Source organism: Plecotus auritus (assembly GCF_963455305.1).
Source record: "Plecotus auritus genome assembly, chromosome: 7".
NCBI lineage: Eukaryota > Metazoa > Chordata > Mammalia > Chiroptera > Vespertilionidae > Plecotus > Plecotus auritus.
Genome location: NC_137774.1, coordinates 139,378,146 through 139,405,213, shown reverse-complemented (window position 1 = coordinate 139,405,213; position 27,068 = coordinate 139,378,146). Strand labels below are relative to the sequence as shown.

Genomic DNA, 27,068 nt, shown 5'->3' with positions numbered 1-27,068 from the left:
CTGAATTTTTAAAGAAAAGTGTTTAGAATATAGTAGGATTTTTGTTTGAGATGCTCAAGGAATCTTGTATATGTGCTGATTTACTGTGACTGTTCTTCCAGAACATTAGCAATAAAGTCCTATCTGTGGTGCATACACCTGTAGAGGAAAAGGGAAATACTGAAAAGGAAGTGTCCAGCCAGTTGAGTCATTGGAAGACTTCTCTGAAGACTTCTGAACTTGATAAAACAGAAGACCAGGTGACACCATCTGCAGATGTTCCAGAGCAATTTTCAGATATTAATTCAAGGTATAATTTTATAGGTCTGTGTGCTGTTAAAGAAAAAGCATATAAAATTATATTTGCAATTATGTTAAGTAAAATTTCAAGACATAATCTATAGCATAGTGTTAGCGAGTTTAAGCTAGTTTGGGGAAGAGTGGGAGAGAGGATTGAGGATATTCTGACAGTGATTGTGAGAATTACTAACATAGAGTTGTATATAACATATACTCTTAAATCATACGGGTGTGACAAACCTATATTTTCTTCGTGCAAAGATGATATAGTTCGTAGGCTTATATCTATCTGGGTTGTACCACTCATTTTTTCAGAATCTACCAAATAGTCCAATTTGTTTTCCTGTTAAGAATCAGAATTAAATATTTACTGCCAATCTCTAAGGTTGTCCTAAGATTCCTCTCCCACTGCCCCTCCAGTTCATTCTAAAGCATGATAATCCTTGTTCCAAAAGCAAATCTCTTCCTCAAGAACAGAAGCCATTTAAGCCAGCACCTTTTATGAGAAGTCGATTCAAAAGACCAAAACCAAACTTATCAAGAGCAGCTTTAAAAAGAGAGACTATGGAAGCAGAAAAATATGTACCTGGGAAGAAATTGGAAATGGATAAAATAGAGACTATTATGATACAACAGGATGGTGAACAAATGAACACTCTCCCTTCTCAATATGTGAGTGATATTTAAGATACAGGCTTTTTTGTTTTATTTCATAAAGTAAAACACTTGGAATTGAAATTTCACAAGTATTTCCTCATAAAATTTTTACCATGTGTGATTTTGTTGTAGCTGTATTTAATGTGCCTCATTGTTCCACATGGTTTGTGTAAGAATCTCAAATCTCTATGATGGGCAAGTATGTCATGGAAGGAATTTAAGAAGCCTGGGCTGTATGTAGTTCAAGTTCTGACCTTTGTTTGCTGTGTGATGATAGCCAAATGATGAACCAGTTTCTTCATAGGGAAAATGGGAATGACAATTTTTTATTTCACTCTGTTGAGAAGGTGAAATAAAAAGTTAAGAGCTTGGCTCTGACCAGTGTGACTCAGTTTGTTGGAGCATTGTCCCGTGCACTGAAAGGTCTCGGGTTCGATTCCCGGTCAGGACACATACCCAGGTTGGGGCTTTGATCCAATTGATGTTTCTCACATCGATGATGTTTTTTTCCTTTCTCTCCCTTTCTCTAAAATCAATTAAAAATACATATCCTTGGGTGAGGATTTAAAAATAAAGTTAAGAGCTTGTTAAGAGTTAAAGGAGATATTTTACTTACTTGGTTCATAAATTAAGATTATGTGATATAGCATCAAAAACTTTGAAATGAGCCCAGCCATTGTTACTCGGTGGTTGAGCATTGACCTAAGAACCAGTAAGTTGTGTTTCAATTCTCCGTGAGGGCACATGTTGGGGTGGCAGACTCGATCCCCAGTAGGTGTTATGCCAGAGGCAGTAAATTGATGATTCTCTCTCATCATTGATGTTTCCATCTCTCTTCCTCTCCCTTCCTCTCTGAAATCAATAATATATTTAAAAAAAACAACAGCAAACCAGCCTAGCCAGTTTGGCTCAATGGATAGAGTGTTGGCCTGCGGACTGAAGGGTCCTGGGTTCAATTCTGGTCAAGGGCACGTGCCTGGGTTGCAGGCTAGATCCCCCAGTAGGGGGCGTGCAGGAGGCAGCAGATCAATGATTCTCTGGCATTATTGATGTTTCTGTCTCTCCCTTCCCCTCTCCCTTCCTATCTGAAATTAATAAAAATATATTAAAAAAACAAACTTTGAAATGAAATAACACTCATAAATTGAGTATTTTAAATATGTAAAGTACTTTTTTGAATTAAAGTTCTTATTTTGCTTCTTAAAATAGCTTAGTTCTTATTGTACTTGAACATTTGAATTTTATTCTTCTAATCTTATATTCTAAAAGATAAATCACTTTTTTATTGATTATTTTATTGATTATAAAAATTCCAAATTGGAAAAAATATAGAATCTAAATAGTGAAAGTCTCCTATAATGTTCCATCTGTCCTTGCCAAGTTAATCATGTAGCAATTTTGAATCTACCCACCGACACTTTTTTTATTAAAGATTTTTAAATTGCTTTTTAAGAGCAAGGTTGGGGTACCTTTTTTCTGCCAGGGGCCATTTGGATATTTATAACATCATTCTGGGCCATACAAAATTATCAACTTAAAAATTAGCCTGCAAACATTTAGTTAACTCAGGTTTAATGCTTTGGCAGGGCCAGACCAAATGATTTTGCAGGCCTTACATTCCCCACCCCTGTTTTAAAGAGAGAGGAAGGGAGAGGGAGAGAAAGAGAGAAAGAAACATTGATGTGAGAGAAACATTGATTGGCTGCCTCTGGCATGCCCTGCTCCGGGGGATCGAGCATGCAATCTGGGCATTAGCCTGACCGGGAATCGAACCAGCAACACCTTGGTGCATGGGATGACGCCTAACCAACAGGCGACATCAGTCAGGGCAACACAGACTTTTCATATTATATAATTAATATTATAGTTACATATTATATAAATAATAAAATATTTATTATTGTTTTACAAAATATCATTGTTTTACAAAAATGACATCATAGCTCGCCTTCTGATTTTTTCCACTTAACACAATATTGTGAACATCTTTTTTTTTTTTAATCCTCACCTGAGGATATGTTTTTATTAATGTTTTAGAGAGAGGAGGGGCGGGGGAGAGAGAAACATAGATTGGTTACCTCCCATACACACCTGACGGGATTGAATCCGCAACCTAGATATGTGCCCTTACTGGGAATTGAACCCGTAACCTTTTGCCGTATAGGATGACACTGCAACCTACTGAGCCACCCTGCCAGGGCTGTGAACATCTGTTTGGATCAGTATTTAGAAATTTTCAAATATGTTTTTATTGATTTTTAGAGAGGGAAGGACGGAGGGAGGAAAGAAGAAAAGGAGAGAGGGAAAGAGAGAGAGAGAAAAACATTGATGCACGAGAGGTATCGATTGGCTACCTCACACACGTACCCTGACTGGGGATCTAGCCTGCAACCTGGCCATGTGCCCTGATCAGGAATTCAACCAGTGACCTTTCAGAGCATAGATGACGCTCATCTGGCTGAGCCACATCGGCCAGGGCAGTATTTAGAAATTTATCTTTTAAATAGCTCTATCTACTATATTATGAAGAAATTATAATTTATTTATTCAGTCCCCTAGTGATAGATTTGTGTTGTTTTCAATTTTTTTATTTGTATTTTCTTTAGTGTAATGCCCTTTTTTTCTCTCTTTTTTTTTTGGTGGCGGGACACACACACACAATATTGCTATAATAAAAATCCTTTTATATAATTTTCTCAGTACTTATTTGAATATTTTTATAAGATACATTTCTAGAAGTAGAATAGCTGGAAAATAAAATTTTTAATAGATCTGTCCCATTGTTCTCTACAAAGACTATACAAATTTATTTTTCTAATAGTATATGAAAGTTCCTATTTCCCTATACTTTGCCACCCTCAATGAAATTATTTTTAATCTCTTTCTAGGATGCGTCTTCCCTGATGACATCAAGAGAAAAAGACAAATCAGATCATAGGCAGGAGGAGGCTGGGATGTTACCATGTGAACTGACAGAAAAGAACCTTTCACCTTCAAGTTTTTGTGAATCTGAAGAGGCCTCTCAGTCTACACAAGCCCAGGAAAAGGAATTACTTGTTTCTATGGGGTAAACAGTGATAGTCCTTTGAAAATCTAAAATAAGACAGAGTTCTTTCAAATATTTCTTTTTTTTTTAAAATTAAGATATATTAATGTATTTTAACAGTGAATATAAAGAATTTTGTACATGGTTTATTTTTATTCATACGGCAGACTGCCTGTAAAATTGAAAATCAGATTGAGTTCAACACCTTTTTATGCTTGTCTGCTTATGTTCACTGTTCACTGCTTAAGATCTTACACAAAGCAATGCATTTAAAAAATACATGTATATAAGTTATTATTTGTCTTTTAAAAAATTGTGGTAAAAGCCCTAGTTGGTTTGGCTCAGTGGATAGAGTGTTGGCTTGCGAACTGAAGGGTCCCGCGTTCGATTCCGGTCAGGGGCGCGTGCCCGGGTTGTAGGCTCAATCCCCAGTACGTGGCGTGCAGGAGGCAGCCAATCCTTGATTCTCTCTCATCATTGATGTTTCTATCTCTCTCTCCCTCTCCCTTCCTCTCTGAAATCAATTAAAATATATATATTTTTAAATTGTGATAAAATACATAGTACATGATACTTAGCTTTTAACCATTTTTTAAAGTGTACAGTCTAATGGCATAAGTACATTCACATTGTATGACCATTGCCACCATCCATCTCCAGAACTTTGTTCTCCCAACCTAAAAGTCTGTACCCATTAAACAATAACTCCCCTTTCCTCCCTTTCTCCAGTTCTTGGCAACCAGGATTGTACTTTCTTTCTATGAATATGAATATTGTATGTACCTCATATAAATTCATTACCTTTTTTTTTTTTAAATCCTCACCCAAGGATATTTTTCCATTGATTTTTAGAGTGAAAGGGAGAGGGAGAGACAGAGAAACATTGATGTGAAAGGGGCACACCAATTGGTTGCTTCCCAAATGCAACCTGACCTGGGGCTGGGGATCGAGCCTTCAACCGAGGTACTAGTATGTGCCCTTGACCAGGTGTTATCAAACTTGGGACCCTTCCAGTCTGCTGGCCAACGCTCTACCACTAAGCAAACCGGCTAGGGCTCATTACCTTTTAATAATTGAAATAATATGTCCTTTTATAAAATCGAGAGGCCCGGTGCATGAAATTCGTGCACAGAGGGGGGTGTCCCTCAGCCCAGCCTGCACCCTCTCCAATCTGGGACCCCTCGAGGGATGTCCAACTGCCCGTTTAGGCCCAATCCCGGTAGGATCGGGCCTAAATGGGCAGTCGGACATCCCTCTCACAATCCAGGACTGCTGGCTCCCAACTGCTCACCTGCCTGCCTTCCTGATTGCCCCTAACCGCTTCTGACTGCCAGCCTGATCACCCCCTAACCACTCCCCTGCCAGCCTGATTGATGTCTAACTGCTCCCCTGCCAGCCTGATTGTCCCTAACTGCCCTCCCCTGAAGGCCTGGTCACCCTTAACTGCCCTCCCCTGCAGGCCTGGTCACCCCTAACTGCCCTCCCCTGCAGGCCTGGTCCCCCCAACTGCTCTCCCCTGCAGGCCTGGGTCTCCCCCCCCCAACTGCCCTCCCCTGCAGGCCCAGTCACCCCCAACTTCCCTCCTCTGTGGCCCTGGTCACCCCTAACTGCCCTCCCCTGCAGGCCTGGTTCCCCCCAACTGCTCTCCCCTGCAGGCTTGATCGCCCCCAACTGCCCTCCCTTGCAGACCTGGTCCCTCCCAACTGCCCTCCCCTGCTGGCCATCTTGTGGTGGCCATCTTGTGTCCACATGGGGGCAGCCATCTTGTGTGTTGGAGTGATGGTCAATTTGCATATTATTCTTCTATTAGATAGGAAGGTATATTTATAATCAGAAAGTAAATTGTTATTGACAGGGTAATTTTATTAGAGGATACTCATATTTTACATTTTTATAGTAGTTTTCATATTTTTATAGTCAAGTTCCTCTATTTTTTTTGTCCTTCTTTCTAGGACTCATAATGATATAAACACTTTTCAACAAGAAATGAAGGAAAGTATTATCCATACTACTCGACCAGTTAGGGGCCGCCTTCAGAGACCTAGACCAAACATAAAGAAGGCTGGACAGAGGCAAATGGTAGAAAAAGGTGAAGCCAAAGGCATAGTTCAGAAAGAACGGAAAAAATTACAAAAAGATGAAACTGAAAAGAAATTCCTGAGTGTGGTGAGTTATTTTTATGTAATTGAGTTGAGCCTTTTAATTCAAATTAAAACATTAAATGATAGCTCAGGCTTGTCTTATGTAATTTGACACTTATTCTATTCTGTGATTATGTAATATATCTAGTTTTGTTTCAGATTTACCGTTCTGAATTTTGAAAAAAGTAAATATAGGTTTATTTTTTTCCTTACTAATGAACTATTCATTGTGAAAATCTTCAATCAATACAAAATAATAACTACCCCAAATCTGACCACCATGAGATTACCATTGAAAAACTGTTGTTGTATATTATCAGATGTATCCCCATGCATGCATATGTGGATACATATGTAAATTTAAATACTAAAATGATTACATGCATGTTATTTTGTGACGACTGTTTTTCTTAATATATTAATTGACTTTCTCTGTCAAGAATACAGGGATACATTATTTTTAACTGCTGCATAAACATTCTGCTCTTTTGAATGATAGTTAAACCATCTCTTACTGATGGCTCTTGTGATATTAGAAGCAAATCTTAGTAATGTAATGTCCATTTCAACAGTTCTTGTTTTTCTGTCCTTTTCTCTGTCTGTTATAGTAAAAATGTAGATTTAAAGTGATTGTAATTTTTATTTGAACCTCCTGATTTTTTAAAAACAACATTAAACTTCTTTTGTGGGGGTTCATAACAGATGGTTATGCACTTTTAAAAGCATCATTTAAACATATTACTGCAAAAATCTCTTAAACTTTCTAAATTAGGTGATTATGTTTTGGGCAGCAAATCATGAACATATCCAGTTTGAGTCTTCATTTTAAAAACCTAAATGCCTTAATGTTCAAAATATTTTAGAAAGTATATTGTTTTAAAAAAATACACAAGTATAGTTTTGTCATTTCAGCCAAATTATCAAATTGGAACTGAAATTGAAGTTATATCCGCCAAAGTTTCTGAAGGAAGAATGTATGAAAATCAGAGGTACGTGGCTCTTGTAGAAAACCTTCATATTAACAAAATTAATGTTTTAAATAAAAAGATGAGGTGAGTGTGCCTTTAAATCAGAAAGCATTAAACTTTCCAAAGATAAAAGTTGGTTTTTTACATAATTAATTTTATATAACTTCATATCTTGAAAATTTTATGAAAGTATAAAGTAATAATTATGAACTAGAATATTTTTAAAATATATTTTTATTGATTTCAGAGAGGAAGGGAGAAGGAAAGACAGGTAGAAACATCAATGATGAGAGAGAATCATTGATTGGCTGCCTCCTGCACACCCCCCACCGGGGATCGAGCCCACAACCTGGGCATGTGCCCTTGACTGGAATTGAACCTGGGACCCTTGAGTCCGCAGGCAGACGCTGTATCCACTGAGCCAAACCGGCTAGGGCAGTGGTCGACAAACTGCGGTTCGTGAGCCACATGCGGCTCTTTGGCCCCTTGAGTGTGGCTCTTCCACAAAATACTATTTGCGGGTGTGCACGTATAGTGCGATTGAAATTTTGTGGCCCATGTGCAGAAGTCGGTTTTCGGCTCCCAAAAGAAATTTCAATCGTTGTACTGTTGATACTTGGCTCTGTTGACTAATGAGTTTGCCGACCACTGGGCTAGGGCATGAACTAGAATTTTTTTTACTACTTTTTTCTTTTCTCTTCGTAAAAAATCAATAAAATACTGGGGATGTGCCTGCAACCAAGGCCTGGCTGGTGATCAGGGCTGATCTGTGGGGCAATCAGGGGGACCCCTCTGGTACCTGCCTTGGCTAGCCTGGGGCCTGTGGGCTGGGGGCAGCTCCTGTGTTGAGTGTTTGCACCCTGGTGGTCAGTGTGTGTCATAGTGACCCCCCATTAATAAAAATATGTTTTTACTAATCTTAGAGAGGAAAGGAGAGGGAGAGAGGAACATTGATTGTTTGCTTCCCACATGCACCCCAACTGAGTTTCAAACCTGCAACCTGGGCATGTGACTTTTCCATGCACGGGATGATGCTCAACCGACTGAACCACACTGGCTTTAACCTTCTCTCTTTATGAAGTTTATTCTAGCGTAAGCTCTATCTTGAGTGATACTTTCTTCAGAGTGTATATTGTATGCAGTTTTTAAGTTAGTTTATTTTTATATATAGCATTTTCTTGTCCCTTTTGACTTCAGTAGCACATTGCAGCTTGAGTATATATATTATTTTTAAATACCTTTGTATAATCACACTTGATAATAATTAGACTAGAGTCCTGGTGAAAGAATTCATGCACGGGTGGGGTCTGGCCAATCCACTCCAATGGGAGCCGATTGGGCCGGGCCAGTGAGGGGGAGGGGATGCGGGAGGTTGGCCAGCTAGTCCCGCCCCCGATTGAGGTTGGAGGGGTCCAATCGGGGGCCAGGCCTTCTGGGGGGAGGGGACGTGGGATGTTGGGGGGGGAACAATTGGGGCCCTGATTGGGCCAGTTGACCACTGCATGCATGTCATAGTGATTGGTTGTTCCGGTCGTTCCATCATTCTGGTTGCTGGGTATTTATTTATTTATTTTTAAAATATATTTTATTGATTTTTAAAAAATATATATTTTATTGATTTTTTACAAAGAGGAAGGGAGAGGGATAGAGAGTTAGAAACACCGATGGGAGAGAAACATTGATCAGTTGCCTCCTGCACACCTCCCACTGGGGATGTGCCTGCAACCAAGGTACATGCCCTTGACCGGAATTGAACCCGGGACCCTTCAGTCCACAGGCCGACGCTCTATTCACTGAGCCAAACCGGTTAGGGCTACTGGGCTTTTATATATATAGGTTACTAGTGACCCGGTGTATGAAATTTGTGCACATGAAAAGGAGATTAATTAGAGGAAATAATTTAATATTGCTATCTGCCCTTTCTCTATAATAGAAGTGTCAGAGATGAAAGAAAATTAGTAAAATGTATATGAAAACCTTTCTCCTGTCAGAGTCTGGGGCTCACCATGGGACCCAGAGTCAAGTCCCCGCCCACCCACATGCACCTCAAAATCACATGAGACCCAGACCCGGCTGGCCACCCCCCTATTGGGCTAGATCCATACCCAGCCAGTCCCACCCTTGTCAAGCCCTGCCAGGCAGGGGGTGTAGCCTCAGGTCCTCTGGCCCACGCCATGACGGGGGGTATGGCCTGAGGTTCCCTAGCCCAGACCAGGGCGGGGGGCATGCCTTGAGGTCCTCCGTCAAGCCCCGCCAGGTGGGGGACACAGCCTGAGATCCCCTGTCAAGCCCTGCTGGGTGGGGGGCATGGCCTAAGGTCCCCCATCAAGCTCTGCCAGGCAGGGGGGCACAGCCTCACGTCCCCCGTCAAGCCCCACTGGGTGGGGGCGTGGCCTGAGTTCCCCAGACCCAGCACTGGGAGTGCACATTGAGGTCCCCCATCAAGCCCTGCTGGGTGGGAGGCACAGCCTGAGGTCCCCTGTCAAACCCAGCCAGGCAGGAGGCACAACCTCAGGTCCCCTGGCCCAGTGCTGGGGCAGGGGGAACAGCCTGAGGTCCCCTAGCTCAGCACCAGAATGGGAAGCACACCTTGAGGTCCCCTGTCAAGCCCTGCTGGGTGGAGGACACGGCCTGAGTTCCCCTGTCAAGCCCCATGGGGGCTGGGGGAGGGGGAGGGCATAGCCTCAGGTCCCTGCTGATTGCTCATTAAGGCTCCTTATGGGAACTTGGCCTCAGCTGTGGGTGCAGCCATCTTTGTGATGGAGTGATGGTCAGTTAGCATATTCCCTCTTTATTAGATAGGATATTGCAGTTAAATAGAATTTGTTTTCCCCAATGCATTCGTCTACACTAGATGTATTAGCATCATAACCTTGTTAGAACTTCTGTGAATTTCCTTGGTGTTTCACTGCCAGAAGAGCTTAGGTAGATACATTTGAAAATGTAACTTAAGTACCTCTTTCTGGATAATTTATTAGAAATATTAAGAATAATCTTTAATATAGATCATTTAGAGAATTAATGATGGACACATATCCAGTTATTCTTTTTTTTTTTTTAATTGATTTTTTACAGAGGGGAAGGGAGAGGGATAGAGAGTTAGGAACATCGATGAGAGAGAAACATTGATCAGCTGCCTTCTGCACACCCCCTACTGGGGATGTGCCTGCAACCAAGGTACGTGCCCTTGACCGGAATCGAACCTGGGACCCTTCAGTCTGCAGGCCGACGCTCTATCCACTGAGCCAAACCAGTTAGGGCTCCAGTTATTCTTATAAATATCCACATTTATATTAATTTTAAGCTTTCTAATTCAGAATTCCCATCTTTGCCAATTATTTCTTCCCATGAAACCTTAAGACTTGGGTTGCCTTGGAGGCTATGGCTACTCTATTAAATGTTTAAATCTTGTCTATGTTTTGGCAGATAAAATGGTTTTTATTGAGAGTCTTATGACACTGACTTTTTCTATGAACTGATAGCATGTGGAAGGAGAAGAGACTCTAGCTTTCAAGCCTGCTCGTGAACCAGTAGGACCATCTATGCTTGTTATGACCACTGTACATTTGCTCATTTGTTCAGAGCCCAGTTGAAGCATTTGTTTGAAGTGCCATTATGAAATCCATCTTCAACTACTAGAATTTTTTTCTAGTTATTACTCTGAAAATTAAAGTAGAATGAAACCACAAACCAGAATCAATGAAAGTAACAAAGATTAATATTATTGTAAAACTATTTCCCAGGCTATACAGAAAATGGATGTTATACTGTAAAAGCTTTTATCTTCTTCCTTTCATATCAGCATAGCCAATTTACATATAGTCCTTTGAACATAGGATTGGTTTGTGTAAAAAATTGTTTTAACAACTGGTACATTAAAAAAGAATTCTGATTTTTGGTCTTCAAGATGATTTGTACTTCATTCTAGAAATGAACATAAAACTTATGTTTCTAGTCCAGCACAATTGATAAGAAGGCAGTTCGAAAACCCTGAGCCAAATTTGGGAAGAGCACATGATAAGAAAGAGGAAAGAGTTATAGAAAAAGACAGAGCAGATCTGGGTGAGGCCTGGAAGCCAGAAGATAATTTGCTGCAGCAAGGAGATTCTGACACCCAGCTTCTTCAAAAAGTAAGTTTGAAAATATATAATTTTTATCAGTGGGTTTTATTTTGTTAGGATCATGAAGAAGAACATTAAAAATATTTAATTTTGTATTGTCATTATTTTCATGAAAATTGAGTGGCATTCTAATATTATAAAAACTTAGAAACCAGTCATGGTGTGTGTGTGTGTGTGTGTGTGTGTGTGTGTGTGTGTGTGTGTAACTAGGTCAAACTACCAAATCAAATTGCCATAGAGATTGTTTTTGTGGTAATAATATTAGCTGTTTCTTCTTAAATTGAAGGGAAAAGCTGAGCTTCTGACATCTCTGGAGGTTTCAGCAAGAAAAGATTGTGTAGGTTCCGAAGAGGCTGGTTTGGCCAAGAAAGGTCTTCAATCAGAAGTTGGACCATCAGGAAGTGTTGGACAGAAAACTGCAGGGGATAATTCTGTGTCTCCAGTTGTTGAAGAGCAGCATCTCAGTAAATTAGCAAGGTAAAATTTTACATAACTACTTTCAGCAGAAGAAAAAAAAACTTATTCTTTATGGATGTCCTACCTTAATTTATTAATAGAGTAAGAGATGTCTTATTAACAGAAGTATAGATTGTTTTTTTATCGACAGGTCTATTTCTCTTCCCTTTTGATTTTATTTACAGAATATTTACTTTCTTTGGATCTTTTTAGGAAGATTTTCTTTATCCTACATTTAAAATCTCTGGGTATTAAGTATGGTAGATATGAAGAAGCCTGACCAAAGAGTAGTATGCAGTACCTAAATAATTAGAGTACTAATTCAAATAGGGGCACAAACACAGGTGAAGGGTACCCTTCTTCCATCATTTTTAAGAAAAGTGGAAGGGAACTAAGTTCTTAAAACCAACATTGTTTTGATGGATTTTTTGCATCTTTTTTTCTTTTATCCTAATTTGTTTACCCAATAGGAATAACCAGTATCACTTTTTAACCTCCTATTTTGTATTTATTGGCCTATTGACTCTCATTCCTTTTTCCTCAGATAATTTCCAGTCTTGTGTTTTATCTCCACTTAAATAGCAAGGGGGGAAATGGCCCAGAAATAAAACTTACTATGAAAAATTTGTGGGTAGATAACTAAGACTTTTATTTTATTTACTAGAGGCCCGGTGCATGAAATTTGTGCACGGGGGGGCGGGGTCCCTCAGCCCAGCCTGCACCCTCTCCAATCTGGGGCCCCTCGAGGGATGTCCGATTGGGCCTAAACGGGCAGTCGGACATCCCTCTCACAATCCAGGACTGCTGGCTCCCAACTGCTCACCTGCCTGCCTTCCTGATTGCCCCTAACCACTTCTGCCTGCCAGCCTGATCACCCCTAACCACTCCCCTGCCAGCCTGATTGATGCCTAACTGCTCCCCTGCCAGCCTGTTTGCCACTAACTGCCTCCCCTGCAGGCCTGATCACCCCTAACTGCCTTCCCCTGCAGGCCTGGTACCCCCCAACTGCTCTCCCCTGCAGGCCTGGGTCCCCCCCAACTGCCCTTCCCTGCAGACCCAGTCACCCCCAACTTCCCTCCTCTGCCGGCCGGGTCACCCCTAATTGCCCTCTCCAGCAGGCTTGATCGCCCCCAACTGCCCTCCCTTGCAGGCCTGGTCCCTCCCAGCTGCCCTCCCCTGCTGACCTGATCGCCCACAACTGCCCTCCCTTGCAGGCCTGGTTCCTCCCAACTGCCATCCCATGCTGGCCATCTTGTGGTGGCCATCTTGTGTCCACATGGGGGCAGGATCTTTGACCACATGGGGGCAGCCATCTTGTGTGTTGGAGTAATGGTCAATCTGCATATTACTCTTCTATTAGATAGGATAGAGGCCTGGTGCACGGGTGGGGGCCAGCTGGTTTGCCTTGAAGAGTGCCCCGGATCAGGGTGGGGGTTCCCTTGGGGTGTGAGGCGGCCTGGGCGAGGGGCCTGTGGTGGTTCGCAGGCCGGCCACGCCCCCCGGCGACCCAAGCAGAGGCCCTGGTATCTGGGATTTATTTATCTTCTACAATTGAAACTTTGTAGCCTGGAGTGGAGGCAAGCCTTTTGCTCGCTCATGGTGGCAGCCATTTCTGTTGGGATTTATGTATCTTCTATAATTGAAACTTTGTAGCCTTAAGTGGAGGCCAAAGCAGGCCAGGGCTGCAGAAGCTTGGCTTCCTGCATCGCCGTGGGCAACCCTAGCGTCCTGCTCTCTCCAGCTCCGTGGCTGCCGCCATTTTTGTTGGGGTTTATTTATCTTCTATAATTGAAACTTTGTAGCATTGAGTGGAGGCCTGGGCTGGCAAGGGCAGGCGAAAAGCTTGGCTTCCTCCATTGCCAGGGAAACCCAAGCCTCCCTCCTGCTCTCTGTGGCTGCAGCCATCTTGGTTGGGTTTATTTGCATATTCCCTCCTGATTGGCTGGTGGGCGTGGATGGTGGGTGTATCGGAGGTACAGTCAATTTGCATATTACTCTTTTATTAGATAGGGTTTTTTTAAGAATTGTATTTTTTATGTTTTTATATGCAGATAACTCTGAACCAGAAACTAATAGTAAGTTTCTTCTTTTCACAGTATAAGTTTTTGACAGAATGAGTGGTGGGAGTTTTCATTTTAAGGCTTGAGTTGGGATTTCAGTCTAAAAGTTTGGTTTTCATTGAAATTATCCTGTGTGTGCAGTGACTATGTTGTTATTTTGTTAAACCTCCAGCCATTCACAACTATTAAAAGAATCAAATTACTCTAAAATTGCTCTCAATCAAAGAACAGCTATCTCTTCTGCCTCTGGATATGAGATGGATCATACTGAAAGGAGAATGCATCGAAAGATCAAACCAACTGTCAACAAAGGGCGTGGATCAAAACGAATTCGGAGTAAGACTTCTAAGAAGGAACCTAGAGCTCCCAAGGCCATGCTGGTGACTCTTAGGGCTTCCCAGGAAGAGGACGAAGATGATGTTGAAGATTTTGAATCTGCCTATGAAGAAGAAAGCTATCATCTTGCTCCAGAAGAAATAAACAAAGCTCCAGTGTTTGTACCTGTTGGTCTCAGATCTCCTGAACCTGTTTCTACTCATATTGAGGAAACGATGGAAGAGGTAGTTTCTTTTTTGAGTGCTTGGGACTTTGTCATACTTGTATTTTTCTCTTAGTTGATCATTTTTTCTTCTCCTAGTGAATATTAGCATTTGTAGAGTTTATTCTCTAAAGTACCTCTACCAAATGTAATTTTTATAGGCTTAGGCTGAGTTCTGGTTAGTAGACAAGGTAGAAGAGACATATATCTATATACTCTTTAATGTAGTAAAATACACATAACATAACCATGTTAACCATTTTTGAGTGTATAGTTCAGTGGCATTAAGTATATTCATTTCATTGTGCTATACCATCATCACCGTCTATCCCCAGAACATTTTTTATCTTGCAAAACTAAAACTCTGTACGTATCAAACAATAATCCCCCATTACCTTCTCCCCTTTAGGTTGTGCTTACCACCATTCTGCTTTTGTCTCTGTGACTTTAGGTACCTTGTGTAGTATTTCTTGTACAGTATTTGTCGTTTTTGTTAGTAGTTTGTTTCACTTAGCATAATGTTTTCAAGGTTCATTTATCTTTGATCATGTGCCAGAATGTCCTCCTTTTTAAAGGATGAATAATATTCCATTCCACATTTTGTTTATTCATCTGTCAGTGGACAGTTGGGTTACTGCCACCTTTTGGATAATATAAAGAATGCTGCTATGAACATGGGTGTACAAATATCTCTTCCAACTCCTGCTTTTAATTTTTTTGGGGAATATACCTAGAAGTGGAATTGCTGGATCATATGGTAAATTATAAATTTATTTTAATTTTTTTAAATTTTAAGTTTCACTGATTTTTAAAAAAATATGTTTTTATTGATTTTAGAGAGAGAGGTAGAGAGTCAGGGCGAGGGTAGGGGGAGAGAGAAAGAGGGAGAGAGAGAGAGAGAGAGAGAGAGAGAGAGAGAGAGAGAGAGAGAGAGAGAGAGAAAGAGAAATATAGAAATACCGGTGAGAGAAACATCGATAGGCTGCCTCCTGTGTACCCATCACTGGGGATGGAACCCACAACCCAGGCATATACCTGGAATCGAACCGGCAACCTCATGGTGCATGGGACGATGCTCAAACATCTGAGTCATAATAGCCAAGGCCTATTTTTAATTTTTTTTAGCAACTACCATACTGTTTTCCATAGCAGCTGCGTCATTGTACATGGTGTACAAAGGTTCTAATTTCTTCACATCCTCACCAACACTTATTTTCTTTCTTTTGGATACTTGCCATCCTAATGGATGTGAGATGGAGAAACATACTACTTCAACTTACTTTATTATAAAAGCTCCTTACTCCTTCGCTTCTAGGTCTAGTATTTCAACTTTGTAACTTCAGAGTTTTCTGTTTTGCCTCAATTTTCAATGATTTACGTGGCTTATAGAGTAGCATATATCAATCAGTTTTGTAGTAAGTACTCATGATAGTTTCTGAGTCATTTGAAACAGAATCAGAAGTGAACTGAGATGGTCTTGATGGTAGTAATAAAAGAAGTAGGATACATAAAACAATTCAAATAATGTTGTTGCCCAGAATTAATGGATTACTAAATCTATAAATTTACATTTATGGATGGTGGTCCAAACCAACTTTTTATTTTTTGTTTTTATTGATTTCAGAGGGGGAAGGCAGAGGGAGAGAGAAATAGAAACATCAATGATGAGAGAGAGCCCAGCCAGCGTGGCTCAGTGGTTGAGCATCTACCTATGAATCAGCAGGTCATGATTCAATTCCCAGTCAGGGCACATGCCCGGGTTGCGGACTTGATCCCCATGTGGCAGCAAATCAGCGATTCTCTCTCATCCTTGATGTTTCCATCTCTCTCTCCCTCTCCCTTCCTGTCTAAAATCAATAAAAAAAATTTTAATGATGAGAATCATTGATCATCTGCCTCCTGCACACCCTCTACTGGGGATTGAGCCTGCAACCTGGGCATGTGCCCTTGACCAGAATCAAACTTGGGACCCTTCAGTCCGCTGGCCAATGCTTTATCCACTGGGCCAAACCAGCGAGGGCCCAAACCATCTTTCCTCACTGTTAATAATAACACGCTAAGTGTTGTAAAGCTATTGAGTTAGAATGGTTGAAGGTAAACAAAAATGATGCAAATTCAAGTTGTTTCTTGTAACTAAAAGTTCAAAGTAAAGATGGTGAATTTAAGCTTTAGATGAAACTAAGAAAATGCAAAAGGAAGGTTAATTTTGTGCAAGGAGAGCTGTTTAGCACTGCATGTGAATTTAATTAGCTATATGTTTTATATTTTACAGATTTCTTTGGGTGACAGGCAAATTGCTAGTCAAAACTAATGTCAGGAATTTCTGAAAGTTAGGTTTCAGGATTTATCCCTGTATTAATATAGAATGCCTTCTTAAATAGCATTAATCAGCCAAAACCGGTTTGGCTCAGTGGATAGAGCGTCGGCCTGCAGACTGAGGGGTCCCAGGTTCGATTCCGGTCAAGGGCACGTAACTTGGTTGCGGGCACATCCCCAGTGGGAGGTGTGCAGGAGGCAGCTGATCGATGTTTCTCTCTCATTGATGTTTCTGACTCTCTATCCCTCTTCCTTCCTCTCTGTAAAAAATCAATAAAATATATTTAAAAAAAAATAGCATTAATCATAATAATTGAGTAAAGAAAGTTAAAATTTTATTCCTTATGGTAAGATTACTAAGGCAGTGAAATTGTTTTTATGTTAGAAAATGTTTCCTTAAAAAGCATTGAAATACAATGGCATATTATTAAATCATAAAGGAATATAAAGTATTGATATATACTACAGTATGAATCGTGAAACCTTGAAAACATTGTGCTAAGCGAAAGAAGCCAGTTACAAAAAAAAAAAAAAAAAAATCACATATTATTCTATTCATATGAAATGTCCAAAATAAGAAAATCTATAGAGGCAGAAAGTAGATTACTGGTTTCTTAGGGATGAAGGTATGGGTTTCTTTTTTGAAGCAGTAAAAGTGTTCTAAAGTGACTGGTGATGGGTGTACATATTTGTGCATAATCCAAGAAACATTATATTATACTAGAGGCCCAGTGCACAAAATTCATGCATGGGTAGGGTCCCTAGTGGCTGCTGGCTGCTGGCCGGGTGCCTCCCTTCCCCTGGCCACCTGCCGCCCTGCCACTGGCCAGGGCCTCCCATCCCTGGCCGCCTGCCACTGCCAGCGCACCCTCTGGTCAAACTCCCAGTCAAACTCCTGGTCGAACTCCTGGTTGAGGGGACAATTTGCATATTAGGCTTTTATTATATAGGGTTATATATACACACACACATATACTTTAAATGGGTGTATTTTATGGTGTGTAAATTATATCTCAATGAAGCTGTTTAAAAATTAAAGCTTTGACACTGGATGGTGTTCAAAGAACCAACTCTCAGTTATCTGGAATATTCCCATTTTCATGCAACTTTTCAGAAAATGTTTTGTCTTTTCAAATCACTTGAACTTTTTTATCATCCCACGCTTGTAGGACATTAGCATAGATTTTTCTCTAATGTTTGCTTCTGAGGAAACAACACAGAACTACACAGGTGTTACTGTAATATGTCTTGAAGGCAGATTTTCATACTTGACTCTGTATTCAGTTCCTACTGAATCACACAGTTTTTTATACTCTTCTTTCTGTTATTAAGGGAATAAGAGCCACACTGTCTTATATGCAGTCTAGGAGAGAAATCTTAGTTTTTTTAGTTCCCAGATTATAGGGACCTTTGACCAGTAACACTGCTAAATGAAGGGTAAATGTGAGTAAACCCATTATTTTACATAGCCATTGACATGGCTATCAAGAATGATACAGGTTTTGGGTTGCGGGAGAGGGTAGTTGTTTTGTTGGGGGAGAGAGTAATATCTTATATAATAAAAGCCTAATATGCTAAGTGTCCAGTTGACCAATTGGCTGTTCAACCAATCAAAGCATAATATGCTAATGTTATGCTAAGGTCACTCAACCACTCACTAAGACGTGCACTGACCAGTAGGTTAGCTTGCTGCTGGGGTCCAGCCAATTGGGACTGGGCGAGATGGTCTGGACATGCCCTGGAGCCCTCCTGCAGTCCCTCTCCAGCTGGCCAACCTCCTGCGTCTCTCCCTGGCCCCAGTTGTGCACTGGTGGGGTCCCTCAGCCTGGCCTGCACCCTCTTGCAATCTGGGACCCCTTGGGGAGCCGGTTTTGGCCCAATCCTGCAGGCCAGGCTGAGGGACCCTACTGGTGCACGAATTCATGCACCGGGCCTCTAGTATATATTTAAGAGCTTTCAACTCATCTCTATTATAGTACTTAAGAAAGTGTATAGCCGAAACCGGTTTGGCTCAGTGGATGGAGCGTCGGCCTGCTGACTGAAAGGTCTCGGGTTCGATTCCGGTCAAGGGCATGTACCTTGGTTGCGGGCACATCCCCAGTGGGAGGTGTGCAGGAGGCAGCTGATCGATGTTTCTCTCTCATCGATGTTTCTGGCTCTCTATCCCTCTCCCTTCCTCTCTGTGAAATATCAATAAAATATATTTAAAAAAAAATAAAATAAAATAAAATAAAATAAAAAGAAAGTGTATAGTTAGTTGATTATATATCTGTTTTTCTTAGATTGTGAGTTCCTTGAGCGCTGGGACCAAACTTGTCTCATTCAGCTGCAGCCCTCTAATTTTAGGAAGCACTCCATAAATGCTAACAGACTGATGAGATTAATTATGTGAAAGTAGGGACAAAGTGGGGATAATGGAAAACTAAATGCTAGGTACTAGGAAGATTAGCCTTGGAAAACTTGCTCACTGGTTATAAGACTCTCGGGCCCCTCAAAAGCAGGCCGAGTTGATGTCAAATCAGTGTAAAAATGACTTATTCTTCAGTTTTTTAATTGTGTATGAATCTGGATTATTTTTTCAGTTTACCATTTTATTTTACTTGTTTGTCTGTGTATAGTATGCCAATATGAAATAATAAGACTTTTCATTTTGACAGCTTGAAATAACCGTGAATGTCCCAGATATTGGATTCATAACTGTTGATGAACATCAGCTCTCAAACACAGATGTGACCACTCAGGAAATGAAACAAGAAGAAAATTTGAATGTATTGTCAGTTGTAAGCATCCATTTTAATGTTTTGTGTTTAATTCTTTGTTTACTTTCAAAAGACTGGAAGCTTGGTGCTCTCTCTCTGGGGAGCACAGCCACGCCTTTCCCCATCCCTCCCTCCCTTTCTCTAGGTGCATTACCTTTGCTTTTCTCTCTCTGAAGCTCCGAGGGCCCTTCTTTTGCTTCTATAACTTGTTTCCCAAGCCTACACAGCCCAACTGGCTCACTTCTATTTTGTAACTTCTTTAAAAAAAAGACTGAAGTTTATTTTGAATACTTTATGTTTACAAGCAGTTCACTAATTTTTGTCATGTAGGGAGCTGTGTGAATAGTAGAAATTAATGAATAATCCATAGGTTTTGTATTTGACCTGAAGAGCAGTGATCTTTGTGTATGTGTGTGGGGATAGCTCTTAATATTCTCATAATCTTATGTTGCATTAAATATAAATTATTTGGAATATATTTAATTGCATTTTGCTTGATATTCTTTCTTATTTGGTTAGAATTTGTCTTAATTTTGAAAATGAAGACTTGAAATTACAACTTTTTAAAAACATCTTTATTAAGATACAATCCGCACACCATACAGTTCACCCATTTAAAGTGTACAATTCAGTGACTTTTAGTATACAGTTATGTGCAAACATCATCACAGTTAATTTTAGAACATTTTCATCACTTCAGAAAGAAACCCCATACCCATTAGCAGTTGCTCCCCACTGCTTTCCATCCTTCCCCAGGTCTAGCCAACCAGTCTACTTTCTGTCACTATAGATCTGTGTATTCTGGACATTGCATGTAAATGTACTCACATGGATTTTGTGTCTGGCTTCTTTTAGCATAATGTTTTTAAGGTTCATTATTGTAGCATGAATCAAGGTCAGTGATGGCTCCTTCAGGAGGCTCTGAGGGAGAAACCATCCCAGGCCTTTCTCTTACCTTCTGGCCGTTGTTGCGGTCTTTGCCATTGCTTGGCTCGTGGCAGCACAGTTCCAAACTTTGCCTTCATTGCCATGGCTTTCTTTCTGTATGTGTGTTTGTGTTTCTTCTCCTCTTATAGGACAGCAGTCATATTGGATTAGGGCCAACCCTAATCCTGTTGGACCTCATTTTAACTTGATTACCTCTACTAAGACTGTGTGTCCCAGATAAGGTCATATTCACAGTACTGGGGGTTAGGACTTCCACATCTTTCTGGGGGACACAATTCAATTTACAATACTTTCCAATCTGGCTGTCCTTTATTTCTTTTGCTTGCCGAATTGCCCTGGCTAGAACCTCCAATACAATGTTGAATACAGGTAACAAGAGTGGACATTCTTGTCTCTTTACTGGTCTTAGCAGAAAACATTTAATCTTGCACCATTAAGTTTGATGTTAGCTATGGTGTTTTTCATAGATGTCCTTTATAAAATTAAAGAAGTCCTATTCTATTTCTAGTTTGTGTGAGTATTTTATCATGAAAGGGTGTTAGAATTTATAATATGCTTTTTCTGCATCTATTGAGATGATCGTGTGATATTTGTTTTTTATTGTATTGATATGATGTATTATACTGATTGAATTTTGGATGTTAAACAAAACATTGCACCTCTGGGATAAATCCTACTTGTTCATGATGTGTAATTTTTATATATTGCTGAATTCTGTTTGCTTGTATTTCACTGAAGATTTTTGTGTCCATATTCATATTAGATATTGGTCTATTATCTGTTATGAATCTTACACCTGCTCCTCTTAGGAAGAAAGCCCTCTAGCTGGGACCTGCAGGGAGAACGGGCCCTGTTTTCTTGGCTGCAGCAGTTGTAGGTAGAGTCTGTCTGCTGAGCTGGGAAGAAGGAGAAAGAGAGCAATCTTTGTTCAAATACCACCAACTCTTCCCTTTGTTATAAGTTTCCATGAATAGATGATCTTTCATTCTATGCTCTTAGGATCATTTCCAGAGGCCTTAATGGTTGCTTTTAAATAAATTTCACCATTTTCAATGGGGAGAGGGTCAGCAGAGCTCCTTATGCTATCATGCTGGACATCAGTCCTGTAACTTCTTAGTGGTGTAAAAAAAATGTGATATTTTTCAGACCATGGTTTCCATTGAGTCAAAGCTATGACTAAAGCTGAAGGATTATGAAGAACTAAAGTAAGAATGGTAGATGCAGATTGCAATATAATCATAATTAAAATTTGTACATATACAAAGAAAAGGTAAAATAAGGAGCAACAGACAAAAGAACTTGGCTTTTTAATTATTTCTGTTCTTGTTTATGAAATTTTATGAATAATTATAATTAAGGGGGGAAAAACCAGTTCCCACTCCATTGCAATTAAAAGCACAGATCTGTACAACATAGTGTTTTTTGAGATACAGAACAAATAATTTGGGAAACTACATAAGATATTACTTTTCCTCTTTTAGGAAATGACCACAGGTGAACATACCCAAGATGAAACAGGTAACTGTTAATAGGAAACTGTTAAAAACTACTTGGTTAACACTGGCACAATGATATAGTACTGGTGGTAGTTCATAAATGAGTCATTTTGCTGGAGAGTTGAACAAAATGATTCAGCTTTTGAATGTGTTATCTCTAGGAGAAATGTGAATTCTTGGAATGTTACTGTAGAAAATGAGTTAAATATTTAGTAAAGAAGTATTTTTTTCTCTGATTTGCATAGAAGCATTTTTTTGAACATAGTAAGTTACTTAATGGGAGGGAGGCATTTGCAGTGAGTAAAAGCCAACAGTTGATGATTTCTTATAGTAAATTGATGAAAACATTACCCTAGTAAGGGATTAGTGTATAGGATATTGAAACTTGTTACTACAAGATAAACACCTGAATTTAAAAACTTTTTCTAAGTAAACAAACTTAAATTTCCAGATTCATTCTTCTGTTTTAATATTGGTATATTTTCTCACAAGATACCAACGATGGAAGCACTGAAGCTGCCATTACTTTACTTACAATGGGAGATCTAGTGTTGCAGTCAGAGATCAGTACAGAGCAGAGTGATGGTAAGAATGGAAAATAAGTCCTCAAAAAAAGAAACTTTTAAAGTTCAACTTTTAAGAAATTATACCCACATTTGTGTAAGTGAATACCTGCCTGTTACATTTGAAGTTGGCACCACTTTGTTGTTTTTTCAGAAAAGATAATTTGTATGCAGTGATCCATTTAACTGCCCCTTTAGATGTAGTGGCCACCATTTCAAGATAGTGCACTTGGTTTATTTATTTATTTGTTTGTTTGTTTTTTAAAATATATTTTATTGATTTTTTACAGAGAGGAAGGGAGAGGGATAGAGAATTAGAAACATCGATGAGAGAGAAACATCGATCAGCTGCCTCCTGCACACTCCCTACTGGGGATGTGCCTGCAACCAAGGTACATGCCCTTGACTGGGATCGAATCTGGGACCCTTGAGTCCGCAGGCCGACACTTTATCCACTGAGCCAAACCGATTAGGGCTGTACTTGGTTTATTAAGAGTAGTTTGTATTTGTGGATTCAGTGCTGTATCCCCAGCACATAGGACGTGCTCAGTTACCTTTGTTATCAAAAACATCATTGGTTAACTGCACTTATTGGTCACTGATTACTTTATACATGTTTCTTTAGCAAAGGAGCTGCTTCTTTGGGTAGTTTGACAGTTACGTGACATTCGAATACAATATGACGGGGCAGTAGCCATCATTGAGATTATTTGGTTTAGAATGTTCTATTAGTTTGGACTGAGCCAAATTATATGTCAACCCAGATTTTTAATATTTTAGGCTGACCTTACAGAGAAGCAGTGGTCTTGACTAAGTATTTTATTCTATGAATATGTCATGCAGATACAGAAATGTTTCTTTTAAAGATGTATAAACCATAGATTGTATGAGGTGAACAGAGTCATAGCTTATCTTTTTTTGTTTTAATCCTCACTTGAGGATATGTTTTTATTGATTTTAGAGAGAGGGGAATGGAGAGGGGGGAATGGAGAGGGGAAAAAGAGAAATATCATTGTGAGAGAGACATCCATCAGTTGCCTCCCATACCAAGGATCGAACCCACAACCTTGGTATGTGCCCTGACCAGGAATTAAACCTGTGACCTTTTGGTGTACTAGATGATGTTCCAATCAATTGAGCCACCTGGCCAGAAAGGCCTTCATTCTTTTTTTTTTTTTTTTTTTTATGCTTGATTCTTAATGGCAGAGTATTGCATTGGAGCCTGTCACAAATCTCTAAGACATAAAATACAGGTTTTGAAAAATTGTAAATAAAGGTGATTTTCTTAATTCATTTGAGGTTATATAGTTATTGAAAGTAACAAAAAGATTCATTTTTATTTACAATAACCCAAATACTTCAGTCTATAAGAATTATTAAGCTTAGAATAGGTAAAATATTTGGCATGAAGAATGGGATCCTAAATTTAATTTTAGAGCCCAAAAGAGCAAACTTTAAAAAACAGTATAGAATTTTGCAGTTGCTGAATGTTGAAGGATTTATTTTGACATGTATTTGTATTTTCTATTTTTTTCTGCAATAGGAATATGTGTACTTCCTGGTGTTCATTCAAAGGATAAAAGCCATATTCCTTTTAACCCAGATAATGTCAGTGACAAAATTGTTTATGAATGTCAGGAGCTTTCTTCACCTGTCAATAGTATACCTCTTTCATCATTAGAAGAAAACAAGATTGAATTGGAGGAACAAAGTACTAAAGAAGAAATTGGTTTAACGGAGAAAGTAAAAGAAAATGCTAGATCAACCAGGTTTATTTTGCTTTATTAAATTATTATTTCTTTTGAGTTTTACCAAAAAATAAATTACAGTATCCTAATAATAAATATATTTAAACCATCAATTTAGTTAATAGATTTAAATAATACTTGTATAAATGGTAAAGTAGGCAGTACTGATTTCTTATCCTTGAAAGTAATAATTTGCTGATTGTGATTTTAGTTTAATGTTTTGCATATTAAAATTACTGCAATAAGCGTGTCTTTAAAGCTTTAATGAAGTAGTTTTATATAAATAGTTTTAGTCTCTGTTTTACAAATATGGTCCAGAATCTCTTTCCTTCTCAAGACCTTTAGAAAAGTTACTACCACGTAATTTTAGCATTAAGAAATGAAACTTCAGACGATGTGGCTCCTTAGAAGGTGGCACATATCTGTATCATTGCTAGACAGAATGTATCAATGTGAGAGAATTCTTACACATTGATAGATTGCTCTCTTTTCCCCCTCTTTTTCTAGGAATACAACTTCTGAGGTGACCAATAATTTGAGAATGAGAAGGAGATTTGCCAAGCCTAAGCCAAATCTTAGGAAGATTTTAGGGACCAACAGATTTGGTGCTCATCAGGAAGTTCCCAATTTGCTTGTAACCAAAGGAGAAGTGGAAATTCAGAGAGGTAAATTTTATTGTTCCCTTGCAAAACTCACTTTGACACAAGAAATTACATAACATTTCAAATGGAGTATTCAGTTGTTAAACTTATTTTAACTTCTATTAATTTTAAATGTACAAAAAGTAGAATGAGCTATAAAATAAATACCTATAAATCCACCAATTGGTTTCAATAGTTATTACCATTTTACTATATTTACTTGATCAAACTTTCTCTTCATATATATTTTTTTCTGTGTGTGAATGTGTGTGTGTGTACATGAATGTTCAAGCACACATTTCTTAGAAAGGTATACATGCATGTGGCAGAAAATAAGACAGTGCCCAAAAGGCATACGATTTTAAAAACTCCCTCCTCCTGAGGTTCCCAGACCTCTAAGCCCACTTCTAGTGGTAAACTGCTTTTAACCATTTTTATTATAGACTTCCAGAAAGATTTTATACACATAAGCATCTAATGAGAGTGTGTGTATGCCCATACATTCATATATACATACATATGTATATTTCTTTCAAGAAGAATAAAAATATATGCATACGGTACACTATTCTGCACTTTTAAAAATGTATAACTTAGTGGTGTTGATATATTTACCGAGATTGTGTTAAAGCCTATATGTTGTATGTAGAAGGTCTGGATAGTTAATATCATCGTTTCTGTTTTGGGATTCTTAATTTCTGGGGTTTCTCTTTCAACCAGCAATGCCTGTTACTCTGGTCTGAGCAGTACCCAGAAGCACTCTCATGCTAGCTCAGGTTACCTTTCCTATATAGAAGTCATTTTCTTTCCTTTTGTAACATTATTCTTTGTAGAACAGCTCCTTCCCAGTACTTTTCCCAAGGTGGAGCTAACCAGACCTCATGTATATCCACCTCTAAACTTCTTTTGTTGGTGGATTTCTAATTATACTGCTATTACCACTAAATGGGGACGCAGTTTTTGTGGTAGTCAGGAGTGAAATATGTACCCTGTGAATAAACTTGCTTTTTGGCCTGGCAGGTGTGGCTCAGTGGTTGAGCATTAACCTGTGAACCAGGAGGTCACGGTTCAATTCCTAGTCGGGGCATATGCCTAGATTGCCGGCTCGATTCCCAGGAGAGGTCGTGCAGGAGGCAACCGATCAATGATTCTCTCTCATCATTGATGTTTCTATCTCTCTCTCCCTCCTCCTTCATCTCTCTGAAATCAATAAAAATACATTAAAAAATAAATAATACTAAACTTGCTTTTTGGATTAAGAGATATTTGAAAGAGCCCACTATATAGTGATCTGTCTTTGAAGAGAAAATATGTTTCTAATATGGAGATTTTAGCTGTGCTATTTTGGATTATATCTTAAATGTTTTTTATTTAAGAAATGGAGAAAAATGCTCCTAAAGCAACAGGATTAGAAGATAAAAACCTTGAATCAGAAACAATAGCAGAGAATAAGGAGCAGAGCAGATTGGCACATGACCATGCTATTGAAGAGACCAGTATTTTGCAGGAAGCAAGCCTAAAGGAAAGGTAAAGATGAGAGATTGTGGGATTTGGTTTCTATTATGTTTCAACTATATCCTTAAGCTTTAGCTGTAAGAATTTAATTTAAAAACAAACATACATCCGGGTTCTGTTGCATTAATATAATATAAAAGTTTAAAAAACATTAAAATAGATGAATTTGATGTACCTAGCTCTAAACATGCTGTGGTTGTCTGCTTGATTTCAAAAATATACTGAAACTCTAATATATACTAATTTCTCTTTCAGAAAGGAAGACCAAGCACAGGGATCTCAAGAAGTTCAGATATTGCCATTTGCTCCAGTTGTTTCCTCTGAGACAAGCTCCCACACACTTGGTTTGGGTAGGGGTCTTAGTGAGAGTTCTATTGGAGAGCCCCTGGGAAAGGACTCAAATGGAGACAATGTGCTTACACCTTATGTGCCAGAGGTAAAAATGAAAAATATAACAAGTGGTGGCTAGGTGTTTGTTCCTCATTTAAAAAAAAAAAAAATTAAGGTATAATATAAACACAATACCTTTCACCCTCTTTAATGTGCAATTCTATACATTTTGACAAACATATATAGTCATGTGACTAATACATGAACAGTTCGATCATCCCCCAAATTCTCTGGTGTCCTTTTTTAGTCACCCCTCCTCTCCCACTCCCAGCCCCTGGCAACCACTGATCTGTTTTGCCTTTGCAAGAATGTACTGTGATAGCCCTAACCGGTTTGGCTCAGTGGATAGAGCGTTGGCCTGCGGACTGAAGGGTCCCAGGTTCATTTCCGGTCAAGGGCATGTACCTTGGTTGCGGGCACATCCCC

The 27,068-nt window shown here is 39.3% G+C and overlaps 1 protein-coding gene across 5 annotated transcripts in view; it reads left to right on the top strand.

The window, feature by feature from the left end:
• Positions 1-27,068, top strand: part of BDP1 (BDP1 general transcription factor IIIB subunit) — a 111,020-nt gene that overhangs the window by 60,334 nt on the left and 23,618 nt on the right. For 4 of the 5 annotated variants that reach the window (XM_080681828.1, XM_080681827.1, XM_080681826.1 and 1 more), the window contains 15 exons: positions 102-289; positions 735-951; positions 3,825-4,003; positions 5,935-6,148; positions 7,036-7,112; positions 11,047-11,221; positions 11,499-11,689; positions 13,901-14,288; positions 19,240-19,362; positions 21,771-21,807; positions 22,278-22,370; positions 23,892-24,117; positions 24,604-24,761; positions 26,114-26,264; positions 26,508-26,688. In XM_080681828.1, coding sequence (XP_080537954.1) covers positions 102-289; positions 735-951; positions 3,825-4,003; positions 5,935-6,148; positions 7,036-7,112; positions 11,047-11,221; positions 11,499-11,689; positions 13,901-14,288; positions 19,240-19,362; positions 21,771-21,807; positions 22,278-22,370; positions 23,892-24,117; positions 24,604-24,761; positions 26,114-26,264; positions 26,508-26,688 — 2,598 coding nt within the window. The remainder of the gene's footprint in view (positions 1-101; positions 290-734; positions 952-3,824; positions 4,004-5,934; positions 6,149-7,035; positions 7,113-11,046; positions 11,222-11,498; positions 11,690-13,900; positions 14,289-19,239; positions 19,363-21,770; positions 21,808-22,277; positions 22,371-23,891; positions 24,118-24,603; positions 24,762-26,113; positions 26,265-26,507; positions 26,689-27,068) is intronic. The other variant, XR_013961293.1, reaches the window with a different exon arrangement.